The 18,216-nt window shown below is 44.3% G+C and overlaps 1 protein-coding gene across 2 annotated transcripts in view; it reads left to right on the forward strand.

The window, feature by feature from the left end:
- The window catches only part of GALNT11 (polypeptide N-acetylgalactosaminyltransferase 11), a 50,622-nt gene that overhangs the window by 20,007 nt on the left and 12,399 nt on the right, over nt 1–18,216 (forward strand). For both annotated transcript variants that reach the window (XM_044294342.1, XM_044294343.1), the window contains exons 5-6: nt 6,244–6,369; nt 7,190–7,439. In XM_044294342.1, coding sequence (XP_044150277.1) covers nt 6,244–6,369; nt 7,190–7,439 — 376 coding nt within the window. The remainder of the gene's footprint in view (nt 1–6,243; nt 6,370–7,189; nt 7,440–18,216) is intronic.

An 18,216-nucleotide genomic window follows, 5' to 3' on the forward strand; every position in this document is an offset into this window, starting at 1 on the left:
GTCAGGATTCTGACTGGGCCACTCCAGAAGGCGTATTTTCTTCTGTTGAAGCCATTCTGTTGTTGATTTACTACTATGCTTTGGGTCGTTTTCCTGTTGCAACACCCATCTTCTGTTGAGCTTCAGCTGGTGGACAGATGGCCTTAAGTTCTCCTGCAAAATGTCTTGATAAACTTGGGAATTCATTTTTCCTTTGATGGCAATCCATCCAGGCCCTGACGCAGCAAAGCAATGGATTCTCTGAGGTATCCGACTATGAAATCCATTCTTGTTTAGTATTTTACGGATCGTAGATTCGCTAACCGGAATGTTGGCATATGCCAGAGACTTTTGTAATCTTTAGCTGACACTCTAGGATTCGTCTTCACCTCATTGAGCAGTCTGCGCTGTGCTCTTGCAGTCATCTTTACAGGACGGCCACTCCTAGGGAGAGTAGCAGCAGTGCTGAACTTTCTCCATTTATAGACAATTTGTCTTACCATGGACTGATGAACAGCAAGGCTTTTGGAGATACTTTTATAACCCTTTCCAGCTTTATGCAAGTCAACAATTCTTAATCGTAGGTCTTTTGAGAGCTCTTTTGTGCGAGGCATCATTCACATCAGGCAATGCTTCTTGTGAAAAGCAAACCCAGAACTGGTGTGTGTTTTTTATAGGGCAGCTGTAACCAACACCTCCAATCTCATCTCATTGATTGGACTCCAGTTGGCTGACACCTCACTCCAATTAGCTCTTGGAGATGTCATTAGTCTAGGGGTTCACATACTTTTTCCACCTGCACTGTGAATGTTTACTTGGTCTGTTCAATAACAACATAGTAACATTTTAATTCTTTGTGTGTTATTAGTTTAAGCAGACTGTGATTGTCTATTGTTGTGACTTAGATGAAGACCAGATCACATTTTATGACCAATTTGTGCAGAAATCCATATCATTCCAAAGGGTTCACATACTTTTTACTCCAATTTAGGAGGCTCATCTTATAGGGTTGCGCAATTATAGGCACAACGCTATTGTAGACATGTCGGAGATAAGTTAAATCACCAATGTAGAGGTTTGTATGCAGCCACGGATGCAGGTGTCCTTGGATAAGCGTGCCTAGGCCCACACAGAGGATTGGAATGAAGTAAAAAGAAGCAGCATCCCTCGGTGCAAGGAACCAACCAAAGTCGGTTGATGAATCTTCAAAAGTATTTATTGCAATCACACAAGGCGTTTCGGGGAAAGGGTCCCCTTCATCAGGTGAAGAATATTGCATAACAGATAGACAAACATGCTAGATATATATACACAAAAAATGGTCACATGCAAGAGAGGTCAGGGGGGAGGTGGGCGTCACCTCAAAAACTCCCCAAACTGGAATCAAAGCAATCAATATACAAACTGGTGAAATAGGATACATACATATATTAACTGGCCCATTGGGCTTACAGACTACTACATGAATGTATTTTAATCATTGACAGACAGAAACATCGCTTTGAGGTGCAGCCCATCACTGAGGAGGAGGAACAGTGTCACATGATCGCAGGTCCGATCATGTGACTTATGATGCAGATCTGTTGCTAGGTGACGTGACGCTTTTAGGCCAATCCTCAGAGCAATATAATATATTAAAAGAACCAGAAAGGGGGGCGGGGGATGAAAACATATTCATACATACCTTCAGAAGTTATGTAGGAATATGTTTTCATCCCCCATCCCCCTTTCTGGTTCTTTTAATATATTATATTGCTCTGAGGAACGATCATTTCTAGTGAAGTAGGGCTTCACAAGCACCTTCCCATAGCGCTGCTGATCGCATTACGAAGACAGCATGGCGCTTGATTCTTCCGTCTGCCGGGCCTCCTCTCATGCCGGCCTGGAAGCGTCACGTCACCTAGAAACAGATCTGCATCATAAGTCACATGATCGGACCTGTGATCATGTGACCCTGTGTGACACTGTTCCTCCTCCTCAGTGATGGGCTGCACCTCAAAGCGATGTTTCTTTCTGTCAATGATTAAAATACATTCATGTAGTAGCCTGTAAGCCCAATGGGCCAGTTAATATATGTATGTATCCTATTTCACCAGTTTATATATTGATTGCTTTAATTCCAGTTTGGGGAGTTTTTGAGGTGACGCCCACCTCCCCCCTGACCTCTCTTGCATGTGACCATTTTTTGTGTATATATATCCAGCATGTTTGTCCATCTGTTATGCAATATTCTTCATCTGATGAAGGGGACCCTTTCCCCGAAACGCGTTGTGTGATTGCAATAAATACTTTTGAAGATTCATCATACGCCTTTGGTTGGTTCCTTGCGCCGAGGGATGCTGCTTCTTTTTACTTCTATCCAAAAGATGGCAGGGCAGCACTCCTTTCACTTCAGGTGATGCAAATGATTCAGGTGCCAGCGTTTTCCCCTGGGTCCTGGGGTCCAAACACCATCCAAATAAATGTAACGCAGCACTCCTTAGATAAAAAGTGAAAAAATAAAAAATGTATTCAACACATGTTGATACAGGCAACGTTTCAGTTCTCTCACAGCAGTTATGGCTTGATAATGCCTCTGTGAGAGAGCTGAAACGTTGCCTGTATCAACATGTGTTGAGAAAATTTTGTATTTTTTTCACTTTTTATCTAAGGAGTGCTGTGTTACATTTATTTGGATTTTTTTTTTTTTATATATTATAACATTTATTTATTTTATTTATTTTTATACACTTTAATGTGACATCTCTTTTTATTAAACATTATTGTATATAAAATCTTTTTAGGTCGGTATAGATGGTGTAATAGTGGCCCTACATTGCGGTGTCATCTGACAATCCTTCAGTGTAATCTTGTTATCTGGCTTGAAGTCCAGTCCTTGCTGATGATCTTGTTGGAACCTTCTGTATAATTATTAAAAGAAGTGACGTAATCCTGCCCTTTTTTTGGGGGGGCCGCTGTGTGTGCTTGTTTTCCAGCTGCACAGGCCCCAGAGACACTCGAAGAGAAGCAGCTGCTCAATAGGTGGAGGTCACCAATGCGTATGGGAAAGTGATTTTGTAGGATCTGGAATGCATTTACATTTAGAGGTCAATAAAATGGTTGTAGAAAATGGAGCTGTAATAGGGCTGCCATAGAGGCATAGTTCTCTGCATCTGTATGATTCAGGCATACACATACACAGTACCAAAACTCGATTAGTAGAATCAAAATTGTGGCGTGCCTCATTGGACTCCCGATGTGCAGTGCATTCAGAAAGTCTTCAGATCGTTTCACTTTTTTCACATTTTGTTATGTTGTGGCCTTGTGTTAAAATAATAAAAAATAAAACAGTTTTTCCCCATCAGTCTGCACTCAGTGCCCTCTAATGACAAAGTGAAAAGAGAATGTTCAAAATCTTGGCTAATTTATTACATTGACATAAGTATTCAGACCATTTACTCCAGACTTGCCGCAGTTGAAGCACCTTTGGTAACGATTACAGTCTCCAGTCTTCTTGAGTATGAAGCCACAAAGTTTGCACACTTAGGCCTCTTTCATTTTATTGGCCCGGATAAGATGCGGGTGCGTCCCTGGAAAATGCGCGAGTGCAAAACATTGTAATGCGTTTTGCACGCGCGTGAGAAAAATCGGCATGTTTGGGTTAGGTGTTCTGTAGATTGTATTTTCCCTTTTATAACATGTATAAGGGGAAATAATAGCATTCTGAATACAGAATGCTTGGTACAATAGGGCTGGAGGGGTTAAAAAAAAATAATAATAATTTAACTTGCCTTAATCCACTTGTTCGCGCAGCCCGGCTTCTCTTCTGTCTTCTTTGAGGAATAGGACCTATGATGACGTCACTGCGCTTATCACATGGTCCATCACATGATCTTTTACCATGGTGATGGATCATGTGATGAGTGCAGTTATGTCATGAAAGGTCCTGTTCCTCAAAGAAGACAGAAGAGAAGCCGGGCTGCGCAAACAAGTGGATTAAGGCGAGTTAAATTATTTTTATTTTTTAACCCCTCCAGCCCTATTGTACTAAGCATTCTGTATTCAGAATGCTATTATTTTCCCTTATAACCATGTTATAAGGGAAAATAATAATGATTGGGTCTCCATCCCGATCGTCTCCTAGCAATTGTGCATGAAAATCGCACCGCATCGGCACTTGCTTGTGGATGCTTGCGATTTTCACGCAGCCCCATTCACTTCTATGGGGCCTGCGTTGCGTGGAAAACACACAAAGAGAAGCATGCTGCGATTTTCACACAACGCACAAGTGATGCGGGAAAATCACTGCTCATCTGCACAGCCCCATAGAAATGAATGGGTCCGGATTCAGTCGGGTGCAGTGCGTTCACCTTGTGCATTGCACCCGCCCCTGTTAAAGGGGCCTTAGAGTTGGAAGTTTTCTGCCATTTTTCTCTGCAGATCCTTTAAAGCGCACTTTGCTTTACTCAGCTTTCCCTCAACTCTGACCTGACTCCCTGTCCCAGCCACTGAAAAACACCCCACAGCGTGATGCTGCCACCACCATGCTTCACTGTAGGGCTTGTATTGCACAGTGCCTGGTTTCCTCCAAAACGTGACACTTATTATTGAGGCCAAAAAGTTAAATCTTTCATCAGACCAGAGAATCTCATTTCTCACAGTCTGAGAGAGGAGAGGGCAAGCAGCAGCAGGGCGCGGTAGTGGCGTTATGGTGCCAGGTGAATAATCCACAGTCTGAGGCGCGTGCGTCAATGTACACAGCAGCTGCTGTCACTTCACGTAAGACTGTTGGCGGGATGACCAAGATGACGTGTGTTCTGTGCTGTAGTCTCTGCTCCGGATGAGCGAGCTGTCTGTGAGTATGTCAACGGGGTCAGGCCGCACCCAGGTAGGGCAGAGTGGCCAACAACATGCTGCAGTGTAGGGGGTACATGGCGCCGGCCTGACAGGGGTGGGATGCACCGTATTTGGGGCAAGGGCCTTTGTCCACCTGGGGAGTTGTGACAAGCATCATGCTCATGTCACCCATTTACCCTGGCATTTAGTAAGAAGCCCATCATATTAGACAACTGCCAGTACTACAACTCCCAGCGAGTTATGTGCACTACTTTCAACATTGGGTCACCTCCTTCATGGCCCTTCTGTGTGTGGCAGGCATGCCACCTACTTATGGTGCCCTAGTGTGCAAAACTTTCATTCTGCACTTCGGGGCACTGTTGCCGGGTGAAAACTGCGCCATATTTTTTTCCCTGTTTTTCATATGTAGTTGTAGGTGTGAGGGGATGTGAGCTGCCACGTGACAGATATCGTTTTTATTATGGTGCACACGTCTGTCAGTGCCATCGTGTCTTGTGTCATCGCCGTTTGGAGGTACACAGATTGTACGTTTTAGGGTACGTCCACCTGTGGCAGTCGTGCTGTTTTTTTTGCGGGGGGGGGGGGGAAACAGTATTGCATGTAGACAGTCTGCAGCGTATACAGGAGAATCTTGAAATTTGCGCAATGGAATCGGCACATAGCTAGAGATGTGCTTTGGTTTTTAAAGGGGTATTCCGGTTGTTAGGAGTTATAGTATATAACTAGTATATGGGACCCCTGTTCTTGTGATCAGCGGGGGTCCCAGTGGTAGGACCCCCACCAATCTGATAGTTATCCCCTATCCTGTTAAACTGTTGTTGCGTTATTCCATGTAGAAACACCTTTGACTAGGCACTGCCCATTTCTAAGCCGACCCCGCTCAGCAGCTGCCAAGGCTTAGAGGGAACACTGATCTGAATAGTTATGCCCAGGCAAAATTTCACATTTTTCTTTTTTAATAAATTTGCACAAAAATTAAGATTGTCTTCACTTTCTCATTCTGGGTTATTGAATGCAGATTTATGGGGGGAAAACTTGATTTTATTTTTTATTTTAGTACAAGACTGCAACCTAACAAAATGTGAGAAAAGTGAAAGGGTCTGAACACCTGAACGCACTGTACTCGCTCCTTAGGGGGTCCGATGGAGCCTGTACAACTCTATGTACTGCCGTATAAGCTGTTTTCCAGTGTGCATGAGGCCTTGGCGTGAACTATCTGAAGTCCTGTTGGCTCTTGAATTTTTTATATGCTTTTCAGCCATAAAGAGCACCTCTCAGCAGGAACAGCTCTATTAAACCAGGCATACTGGAGACCAACTCTGTAATAGCAGCCAGGGGATTGTTTCCTGGGATTGCTGTTGGATGCTGGGAAATGTATCCCATTAAGGCAAAATCCTGCCCTCTACATTTGTACCTCTTTTTTGCCAGGTGATTTGAAGGAGTCGTTAGATGATTACATTAAGGAAAACCTACCCGACAAGGTGAAACTGGTGAGAAACAAAGAGAGGGAAGGACTTATCCGTGGAAGAATGGTTGGAGCTTCTCATGCTACTGGTAAGAATCTCGGACCAACCCCTTTTCATTGCCACCGGGAAACCTGTGGCTGGCCATTTATTTCCTTTTAGCAAACAGGCTTCCATATTAATGGTTATCCATGTAATACATGGATGTGATGGGTCTGCCAGAATAAAAGCTGCTTTTTGCTCTGGTTAATATGGGGAAGTAGACTTGAGCTAGAGCAGCAATCTAGGCCTTGTTTTAGAAGAATTTGGCTTTAGATACATATACCATATTTGCAACTGTCCCTTAAATGGGTTATCCGACCCATGAAATCCCCCTCGCACACACTGTACTTGCCTCACTCCCCAGCACCCGCGTCCCTGTTGTGCGGATGAAAACATTGTGGAGGGCGCAAGCCAATGGGAGGTGGTGACAGGGACAAGCCTAGGGTCACCTGTGCGACGACAGGGAGGCTAGTCCCTGTCACCGCCTGCAGCAGAAAGGACACACCACCTGATCTGGCAGTCTAAAGAGAATCTAGAAGATCCATGTATGTGGAGATCCCTGAATCCATGTGAGGTACAGGGCTGGTTGTAGCTTTGTTAGAAAGAAATTATGTATTATATGATGTATGATTTTCATTTCTTACATGAGTCATGACATAACTCTAAGTCACCCAGACTCAAAAATCTACATTAAAAAGTGACATTTTGGGGAGGATAATGTGACTATTAGGGGGTTAATTGAACTACTGCGCTGTGTGTGACTATGTACTGTCTGTGGTTCTGGATAGGTGGTAAATGTTTGACTTTAGTAGCTTTTAATGTTCTCCTCCCGTTGTTGATACTTAATATTCCATCTTCTCTCCTTTCAGGGGACGTCCTGGTGTTCCTGGACAGTCACTGTGAGGTTAATGAGATGTGGTTACAGCCTCTGCTCACCCCCATCAAGGAAAATCCCAAGACGGTGGTGTGTCCAGTCATCGACATCATCAGCGCGGACACCTTAATGTACAGCTCGTCCCCTGTTGTGCGTGGCGGATTTAATTGGGGTCTCCACTTTAAGTGGGACACGGTGCCTCTGTCTGAACTAGGAGGTCCCAACGGATTTACTGCTCCATTTCGGTAAGTGTTTACATTTGTATGGTCACATTTCGCACACTACGGATTGCAGAGACATTAGGATATGTTGATGCCATTCAGCCCTGACTACCGTTGGCGGCATCTGATCTGACACCCAGCCTACAGATTGTAGAGTAAGAATGCAGCGAGGCGTGCCCCCAGTAGTCATTGCTCCGTTTTGAGAAGCTGTACAACATAAGAAGCATTATTGTCGGATTCTTGTTGTTGCTGTCCTTTGTGTCCCAGATCGGAGCAGCCTGGAGGCGCACAGGCCCCGCTCCCACAGGCTGCCAGTTCTGGCAGAGACGGAATGGGAGTGCTTGACCTGGCTCTCTCTCTATCTGGAATCTGTAGGAATAATTTTACCAAGAAATGGATAGGACTTGATTCCATTAGCTGGATTGTTTATTGGAAAATGTTATGTGGTTTTGTTGGCGGCATATCTGAAGCGCTATAAATTTACTGCTGCAGTATGGAAGTGATTTTTTTTTTTTTTTAACTTTCCAGAAAAGAGCTCCACAAAAAAATACTTCCCAGAAGTCATCAAACACTGGGGGCCGTTCTGTATCCACATCACAAATATCAATTACGCTAATAATTATCAGTAAAAGCTACAGGCAGGATAAACAGATATTTTCCATCACCCGGGTTTTACAGCTGTGCATGCCATGGAATCATACCTATACTTTACACACAGGGATTGCGGTGAACCCACACTGTCCCTTTAAAGGGCATCTGTCAGCAGCTTTGTACCTATGACACTGGCTGACCTGTTACATGTGCGCTTGGCAGCTGAAGACATCTGTGTTGGTCCCATGTTCATATGTGCCGGCATTGCTGAGAAAAATGAAGTTTTAATATATGCAAATGAGCCTCTAGGAGCAACGAGGGTGTTGCCGTTACACCTGGAGGCTCCTCTTTTTCAGCAACTGCCGCGCCCTCTCCACTTTGACAGGGCCACACAGGTGTGGTGACGTTTGATTGACAGGTCCAGGCGGTCTAAAGTGGAGAGGGCTCAGCAGCTGCAGGGAGAGCAGAGCCTCTAGGAGTAATGGCAACGCCCCCGTTGCTCCTAGAGGCTCATTTACATATCTTAAACATCACTTTTCTCAGCAATGCGGGCACATATAACCATGGGACCAACACGGATTACTTCAGCTACCAAGGGCACATGTAAGGCTACTTTCAATAAATAAATAAACGTAAGCTAGTTTTTCTATGGTGGTCAAGGGGTTAATTTGGAAGTGGCTAGTATTCCTCTATGCCAATCACACCCATTGGGGGTGTCCTCTCCCTCCTTTCCACCACAAAACCTGACTGGTGTAGTCATCTAGTGACTCTGACTAAGGGTGCTACAAGTGTGTACCGGAAATGCGTTAGAGAGATGTGAGGCCTGTTTTGTATTTATCTTTTGTAACTGCTTTTAATGGAGAAAAAATTAAATTGAATGGATTTTACCAATACCGGTGGCTGGAAATTGCTTACATTTTATCGCTGTAGGAGTGCAGTCCTGCACCATCCGTGCCCCGGAGATCCGAGCAGAAGCTAGCATTCGTTGTTATACGAAGGCTACTATTACACTCGCGTTTGGTGCGGATCCATCATGGATCTGCACAGACGGATCCGTTCAGATAATAAAACCGCATGCATCCGTTCAGAACAGATCCGTTTGTATTATCTGTAACATAGCCAAGACGGATCCGTCTTGAACACCATTGAAAGTCAATGGAGCACAGATCCGTTTTCTATTGTGCCAGTGAAAAACTGATCCGTCCCCATTGATTTACATTGTGTGCAAGGATTCGTTTTTCATTGTGCCAGATGGTGTCCCCATTGACTTACATTGTGTGTCAGAACGGATCGAGTTGGCTCAGTTTTGTCAGACAGACACCAAAATGCTGCAGGCAGTGTTTTGGTGTCCGCCTCCAAAGCAGGAATGGAGACGGAACGGAGGCAAACTGATGCACTCTGAGAGGATGCTTTTCCATTCAGAATGCATTAGGGCAAAACTGATCCGTTTCGGACCGCTTGTGGGAGCCCTGAACGGATCTCACAAACAGAAAGCCAAAACGCCAGTGTGAAAGTAGCCTGACAGGTCAGACAGTGTCATTGGTACAAATCTGCTAACAGATGTTCTTTTAGGCCTCAAGCACAAGACCGTATGTATTTTGCCGTCCGCAAAAAATACGGATGATAACCGTGTGCATTCCGTATTTTAGGGAACAGCTGGCCCCTAATAGAACAGTACTATCCTTGTCCGTACTGCGGACAATAATAGGACATGTTCTATTTTTTTGCAGAACGGACATATGGAAACAGAATGTTTTTTTTTTGAGGACCCATTGAAATGAATGGCTCTGTATACAGTCCGCAAAAAAAAACGAACGTACACAGAAAGAATATACGTTCGTGTGCATGAGGCCTTAAAAAGAGTAACATAGTACATAAGGCCGAAAAAAGACATCTGTCCATCCAGTTCGGCCTGTCATCCTGCAAGTTGACCCAGAGGAAGGCAAAAAAAAAAACCCTGTGAGGTAGAAGCCAATTTTCCCCACTTTAGGGGAATAAAAAATTCCTTCCCGACTCCAATCAGGCAATCAGAATAACTCCCTGGATCAACGACCCCTCTCTAGTAGCTATAGCCTGTAATATTATTACGCTCCAGAAATACAGCCAGGCCCCGCTTAAACTCTTTTTTAGGGTACTCGCCATCACCACCTCCTCAGGCAGAGAGTTCCATAGTCTCACTGCTCTTACCGTAACCTTCTTTCCTCTAGACGCAGAGGATGTCCCCTCGTCACTGTCCTGGGGATAAATAGATAATGGGAGAGAGCTCTGTATTGACCCCTGATAGATTTATACATATTAAAGGGGTTGTCCAAGTTATGGAAAAAAAAAAATATATATAGCACAGAAAATCTGATGGGCAGCAATATATAACTAAGCTAAGAAAGTTTTATGCAAAAAAAATAATATATATTTCCTCATTTCCCTGGTTCTTTTCTGGTCCTTTGTTTACATGCAATAAAAACAATCTCTGCCCCTCCCCCTGCTCTGCTAAGAGAGTGGCTACAAGAGCTGCCCTGAGTGACATGTCTGCCTGCAGGGAGACTCTGCAGCATGTTGTATGTGTAGAACTAAAAGCCCCACCTGTATAATGACACTGCTAATACACACAGGATCTTCCCCCTACCTTCTTGTGCAATGCTCTCTAGTCCTTCAGCTCCTGTGCCCAGAATTGTCACTGCTGCAGATACCCAGTGTGTGCAGCTGAAGGGGTTAAGAATCCTAAGAGAGAGAGCAGAGGTAGTGAAGGGGGCATGGCCAGCACAGTGACTTCTCATTTACAGGCTTGTAAACAAAGTTTATCAGAGCAGGGAGAGAAGCTGACATCACGGGTCATGTGACCCTCAGTGAAATCTGAGAAACCGGCCACTGGAGATAAAGTGAGTTAATTGGAAAGCTGTTATATTTGCCCAGTTAGGAACATAGAAAGAACAAAAAAAATAACTGACAACCCCTTTAATTAGATCTCCCCTCAGCCGTCTTTTTTCTAAAGTGAATAACCCTAATTTTGATAATCTTTCAGGGTACTGTAGTTGCCCCATTCCAGTTATTACTTTAGTTGCCCTCCTCTGGACCTTCTCCAGCTCTGCTATGTCTGCCTTGTTTACAGGAGCCCAAACTGTACACTGTACTCCATGTGTGGACTGACTAGCGATTTTGTAAAGTGGTAGGACTATGTTCTTATCACGGCATCTATTCCCCTTTTGATGCAACCCATTATCTTATTGGACTTGGCAGCAGCTGCCTGACACTGGTTTTTGCAGCTTAGTTTGTTGTTTATTAAAATTCCTAGATCCTTTTCCATGTCAGGGTTACCGAGTGTTTTACCCTTTAGTGTGTACGGGTGACTTGCATTATTCCTTCCCATGTGCATAACTTTACATTTGTCAGTGTTAAACCTCACCTGCCACTTATCTGCCCAAGCCTCCAATCTATCCAGATCCCTCTGTAGTAGTATACTGTCCTCTTCAGTGTCAAATAAACTTACCGGCCTATAGTTTCTGTGCTCTGTTTTTGGACCCTTTTTGAATATTGGCACCATATTTGCCATGCGCCAATCCTGTGGGACATTCCCTGTCAGTATAGAGTCCGCAAATATCAGAAATAAGGGTCTGGCTATGACATCACTTAATTCCCTTAGGATACGGGGGTGTATGGCATCCGGTCCTGGCAATTTGTCTATTTTAATCTTTTCAGGTCGCTGTTGTACTTCTTCCTGGGTCAGACAGGGCACTTTTAATGGGGAATTTATTTTTACATTCTGCATGTCATCTGCCATTTTATTTTTCTCAGTGAATACATTGGAGAAAAAAATACTTTCTCCTCGTCGCTCTCTGTGACTCCCCCCTCATTACTCTTTAAAGGGCCGACACCTTCAGATTTATACTTTTTTCATTTATATAATTAAAGAACATTTTAGGGTTAGTTTTACTCTTTGGCAATTAATCTCTCAGTCTCTAGTTTGGCCGCTTTTAGTTGTTTTTTTACATGTTCTATTTTTTTCCTTTATAGTTTTTCAGTGCTTCCGTGCTACCCTCCTGTTTTAGTGATTTATATGCTTTCTTTTTGTCATTTATTGCTTTCTTTACAGTTCTATTTATCCACATTGGTTTCTTTTTGTTCCTTAACCTTTTATTCCCATACGGTATGTACCTCTCACAATGGGATTTTAGGATGCTTTTAAAGATATCCCATTTTGTGGCTGTATATATATTTTTGAGGACTGTCCCAGTTAGTTAGGCCTATGACCTCGTTGGCTAAATTTAGCTTTTTTGAAGTTTGGTATTTTTGTTCCTCCCTGTAGAAACACTCTTTTTTGAATGATAATTGGAAGGTTATGGTCACTATTTCCCAGGTGTCCCCGACCTGCACGTCTGTTCTGTCAGGCCTATTGGTTAATACTAAGTCCAGTATGGCCGTCCCTCTAGTCGGGCCCTGAACCAGTTGGGAGAGGTAATTGTCTTTGGTTATTGCCAAGAACCTGTTTCCTTTATGAGATATAGGCCTCATGCACACAACAGTATTTTTTTCACGGTCCGCAAAAACGGGGTCCGTAGGTCCGTGATCCGTGACCGTTTTTTCGTCCATGGGTCTTCCTTCATTTTTGGAGGATCCACGGACATGAAAAAAAAGTCGTTTTGGTGTCCGCCTGGCCGTGCGGAGCCAAACGGATCCGTCCTGAATTACAATGCAAGTCAATGGGGACGGATCCGTTTGACGTTGACACAATATGGTGCCATTTCAAACGGATCCTTCCCTATTGACTTTCAATGTAAAGTCTGGAGTCCCTTTTATACCATCGGATCGGAGTTTTCTCCAATCCGATGGTATATTTTAACTTGAAGCGTCCCCATCACCATGGGAACGCCTCTGTTAGAATATACTGTCGGATATGAGTTAGATCGTGAAAACTCATTTCCGACAGTATATTCTAACACAGAGGCGTTCCTATGGTGATGGGGACGCTTCTAGTTAGAATATACTACAAACTGTGTACAAGACTGCCCCCTGCTGCCTGGCAGCACCCGATCTCTTACAGGGGGCCGTGATCAGCACAATTAACCCCTCAGGTGCCGCACCTGAAGGGGTTAATTGTACTATCATATCCCCCTGTAAGAGATCAGGGCTGCCAGGCAGCAGGGGGCAGACCCCCTCCCCAGTTTGAATATTATTGGTGGCCAGTGCGGCCCCCTCCCTCCCTCTATTGTAATAATTTGTTGGTGGCACAGTGTGCGCCGGCCCCCCTCTTCCTCCCTCTATTGTAATAATTTGTTGGTGGCACAGTGTGCGCCCCCCCCCCCCTCCTCCCTCTATTGTAATAATTTGTTGGTGGCACAGTGTGCGCCCCCCTTCCTCCCTCTATTGTAATAATTTGTTGGTGGCACTGTGTGCGCCCCACGGGCCCCCCCCTTCCTCCCTCTATTGTAATAATTCGTTGGTGGCACAGTGTGCGCCCCCCCTTCCTCCCTCTATTGTAATAATTTGTTGGTGGCACAGTGTGCGCCCACCCTTCCTCCCTCTATTGTAATAATTTGTTGGTGGCACAGTGTGCGCCCACCCTTCCTCCCTCTATTGTAATAATTAGTTGGTGGCACAGTGTGTGCGCCCCCGCCCCCCCCCCCAATTCCTCCCTCTATTGTAATAATTCGTGGGTGGCACAGTGTGCGCCCCCCCATCGGCCCCCCTCCCTCTATAGCATTAACAACATTGGTGACCAGTGTGTGGCCTCCCATCTTCCCCCCCCCCCCCCCATATTATTGGTGGCAGCGGAGTTCCGATCGGAGTCCCAGTTTAATCGCTGGGGCTCCGATCGGTAACCATGGCAACCAGGACGCTACTGCAGCCCTGGTTGCCATGGTTACTTAGCTCCTCCTACTGGTAAGTGACAGTTCATTTAGCAATGCGCCGCACAGACCTGTCACTTACCAGTAGGTGGAGCTTCTGGCCGGACACGAACATCGCAGCTCGCAGGTAAGTATGAATCTTCTACTATTGTACTATTGCTAAGTAACCATGGCAACCAGGACTGCAGTAGCGTCCTGGTTGCCATGGTTACCGATCGGAGCCCCAGCGATTAAACTGGGACTCCGATCGAACTCCGCCAATGATGGGGAGGGGGTGGGGGGGAGATGGAAGGCCGCACACTGGCCACCAATGTTAATGCTATAGAGGGAGGGGGGGCCGATGGGGGGCGCACACTGTGCCACCAACAAATTATTACAATAGAGGGAGGAAGGCGGGCGGGGGGGGCGCACACTGTGCCACCAACAAATTATTACAATAGAGGGAGGAAGGGGGGGCGGTGGGGGGGCACACTGTGCCACCAACGAATTATTACAATAGAGGGAGGAAGGCGGGCGGGGGGGGCGCACACTGTGCCACCAACGAATTATTACAATAGAGGGAGGGGGGGGCCGCATTGGCCACCAATGATATTCAAACTGGGGAGGGGGGGGTCTGCCCCCTGCTGCCTGGCAGCCCTGATCTCTTACAGGGGGATATGATAGTACAATTAACCCCTTCAGGTGCCGCACCTGAAGGGGTGAATTGTGCTGATCACGGCCCCCTGTAAGAGATCGGGTGCTGCCAGGCAGTAGGGGGCAGTCTTGTACACAGTTTGTAGTGTATTCTAACTAGAAGCGTCCCCATCACCATGGGAACGCCTCTGTGTTAGAATATACTGTCGGATATGAGTTTTCACAAAGTGAAAACTTAGATGTGAAAAAGCTTTTATGCAGATGGATCTTCGGATCCGTCTGTATGAAAGTAACCTACGGCCACGGATCACGGACACTGATGCCAATCTTGTGTGCATCAGTGTTCTTTCACGGACCCATTGACTTGAATGGGCCCGTGAACCGTTGTCCGTCAAAAAAATAGGACAGGTCATATTTTTTTGACGGACAGGATACACGGATCACGGTCTCTGCTGCAAAACGGTGCATTTTTTCCGTGGTGCCGATTTTTTCCATGGACCCATTGAAAGTCAATGGGTCCGCGAAAAAAAAAAACGAGAAACGGAACAACGGCCACGGATGCACACAACGGTCGTGTGCATGAGGCCATACAAGTTTCAGTTTCCCAGTCTATATCTGGGTAGTTGAAGTCCCCCATAATAACCACCTCATTATGATTTGCCGCCTTGTCAATCTCATTTAGCAGTAGATTTTCTGTGGACTCTGGTATATTAGGTGGTTTATAGTAAACTCCTATTAGTAATTTATTGTTGTTTTTTAGCTCCATGTATCTCTACCCACAGTGACTCCACATGTTCATGTCCCTCACTTATATCATCGCGGAGTGTGGACTTTAGACCGGACTTTACATAAAGGCAGACCCCTCCCCCGCTCCAGTTTTGACTATCCTTTCTAAACAGGCTGTAACCTTGTACGTTAACTGCCCAGTCATAGCTATCATCCAGCCATGTCTCAGTTATTCCCATTATGTCATAGTCCTCCTCACACATCACTAATTCCAGTTCACCAGTTTTATTAGTCAGGCTTCTGGCATTAGTATACATACAATTAAGCGGTTTATGTATATTTTTTTACCATACACCTTTCCTTCTGAACTGTTCTAGTCCCTCCTTCCATTCCTCCCCCAGTCCCACTACCTTGCCCCCGGTCTCTATCTGCACTATCTTCCCCTCCTATAATGTAATTTCCCTCCCCCCAGTCCCTAGTTTAAACACTCCTCCAACCTTCTAGCCATCTTTCTCCCCAGCACAGCTGCCCCTTCCCCATTGAGGTGCAGCCTGTCCCTACGATAGAGCCTGTAGCCAATAGAGAAGTTCTCCAGGAACCCAAACCCCTCCTTCCTACACCAGTTCTTGAGCCACTTGTTATTCTCCCTAATCTCCCGCTGCCTTTCTTGTGTGGCCTGTGGTACAGGTAGTGTTTCGGAAAATACTACCTTTTGAAGTCCTTGGCCTAAGCTTTTGACCTAAATCCCTGAAATCATTTTTAACCCCTTAAGGACTCAGCCCTATTTCACCTTAAGGACTTGGCCATTTTTTGCAAATCTGACCAGTGTCACTTTAAGTGCTCATAACTTTAAAACACTTTGACTTATCCAGGCTATTCTGAGATTGTTTTTTCGTCACATATTGTACTTCATGACACTGGTAAAATGAAGTAAAAAAATACTAATTTTTTTTGCATAAAAAAAAACCTAATTTACCAAAAATTTGGAAAGATTTGCAAATTTCAAAGTTTCAGTTTCTCTACTTCTGTAATACATAGTAATACCCCCCAAAATTGCGATGACTTTGCATTCCCTATATGTCTACTTCATGTTTAAATTATTTTGGAAATTATATTTTATTTTTTGGGGATGTTACAAGGTTTAGAATATAGAAGCAAATCTTGAAATTTTTCAGAAATTTACAAAAACCCAATTTTTAGGGACCACTACAAGTCTGAAGTCACTTTGCGAGGCTTACATAATAGAAACTGTCCAAAAATGACCCCATTCTATAAACTACACCCCTCAAGGTATTCAAAACTGATTTTACAAACTTCGTTAACCCTTTAGGTGTTGAACAAGAGTTATTGACAAATGGGGATGAAATTTTAGAATTTCTTTTTTTTTTTTGCCTAATTTTCCATTTTAACCCATTTTTTCCACTAACAAAGCAAGGGTTAACAGCCAAACAAGACTGTATCTTTATTGCCCTGACTCTGCCGTTTACAGAAACGCCCCATATGTGGCCGTAAAAACTGTACGGCCACACAGCGGGGCGTAGAGTGAAAGGTGCGCCGTATGGTTTTTGGAAGCCAGATTTTGCTGGACTGTTTTTTTTTTACACCATGTCCCATTTGAAGCCCCCCTGATGCACCCCTAGAGTAGAAACTCCAAAAAAGTGACCCCATTCTAGAAACTATGGGATAGGGTGGCAGTTTTGTTGGTATTAGTTTAGGGTACATATGATTTTTGGTTGCTCTATATTACACTTTTTGTGCGGCAAGGCAACAAGAAATAGCTTTTTTGGCACGTTTTTTTAATTTTTTTATTTACAACATTCATCTGACAGGTTAGATCATGTGGTAATTTTATAGGGTAGGTTGTATACAATTTTTTTTTTATTTATGTAAGTTTTATACAATGACTTCATTTTTAAAACCCCAAAAATGTTTGTGTCTCCATAGTCTAAGAGCCATAGTTTTTTTTCAGTTTTTAGGCGATTATCTTAAGTAGGGTCTCATTTTTTGCAGGATGAGATGACGGTTTGATTGGCACTATTTTGGGGTGCATATGACTTTTTGATCGCTTGCTATTACACTTTTTGTGACGTAAGATGACAAAAAATGGCTTTTTTTACGGTGGTCATCTGAGGGGTTAGGTCATGTGATATTTTTATAGAGCCTGTCGATACGGACGCGACGATACCTAATATGTATACTTTATTTTTATTTATGCAAGTTTTACACAATGATTTCATTTTTTAAACAAAACAAATCATGTTTTAGTGTTTCCATAGTCTAAGAGCCATAGTTTTTTCAGTTTTTGGGCGATTATCTTGGGTAGGGTATGATTTTTGCGGGATGAGATGACTGTTTGATTGGTACTATTTTGGCGTACATGCAACTTTTTTGATCACTTTTATTACCTTTTTTGGGAAGTAAGGTGGGCAAAATTTCCATTTTCTCATTTTTTTTTTTTTTTTTTTTATGGCGTTCACCGTGGTGGGAAAGTAACATGGCCGTTTTATAGATCAGGTCGTTACGGACGCGGCGATACCTAATGTGTAGTGTATTTTATTTTTATTCAGTGCTAAAAAATTTTTTTTTTTTTTTATCTTTGTTCACTTTTTTTTTTTTTACATTTTTGGGACCCAGACCCACTTGGTTCTTGAAGATCCAGTGGGTCTGATGTCTGTATAATACAGTACAGTACACTATATAGTGTACTGTACTGTATTTTACTTACACTTTGTCTGAACAGATCTATACCTTCAGCACAGATCTGTTCAGGACCATGGACAGCAGGATGCCTGAGAAGTTGCCATGGGAACCTTCCCCCGTCTGCTCAGTTGTGGCCACAACTTCGCAGACGGGGAAGGGTAAGGAGGGGAGCTCCCTACCTCTGTCACCCCATCCTGTCTGGGGGCTGCAAAGGCACAGCAGCCCCCCGATGGGAGAGGGAGGGAGCTCCCTGACAGTTAACCTTTTCCATACAGCGGTCTGTACGGACCGCGGTATGGAAAGGGTTAAAC

The sequence above is a fragment of the Bufo gargarizans genome, chromosome 5 (genome assembly GCF_014858855.1).
Source record: "Bufo gargarizans isolate SCDJY-AF-19 chromosome 5, ASM1485885v1, whole genome shotgun sequence".
NCBI classification, from domain to species: domain Eukaryota; kingdom Metazoa; phylum Chordata; class Amphibia; order Anura; family Bufonidae; genus Bufo; species Bufo gargarizans.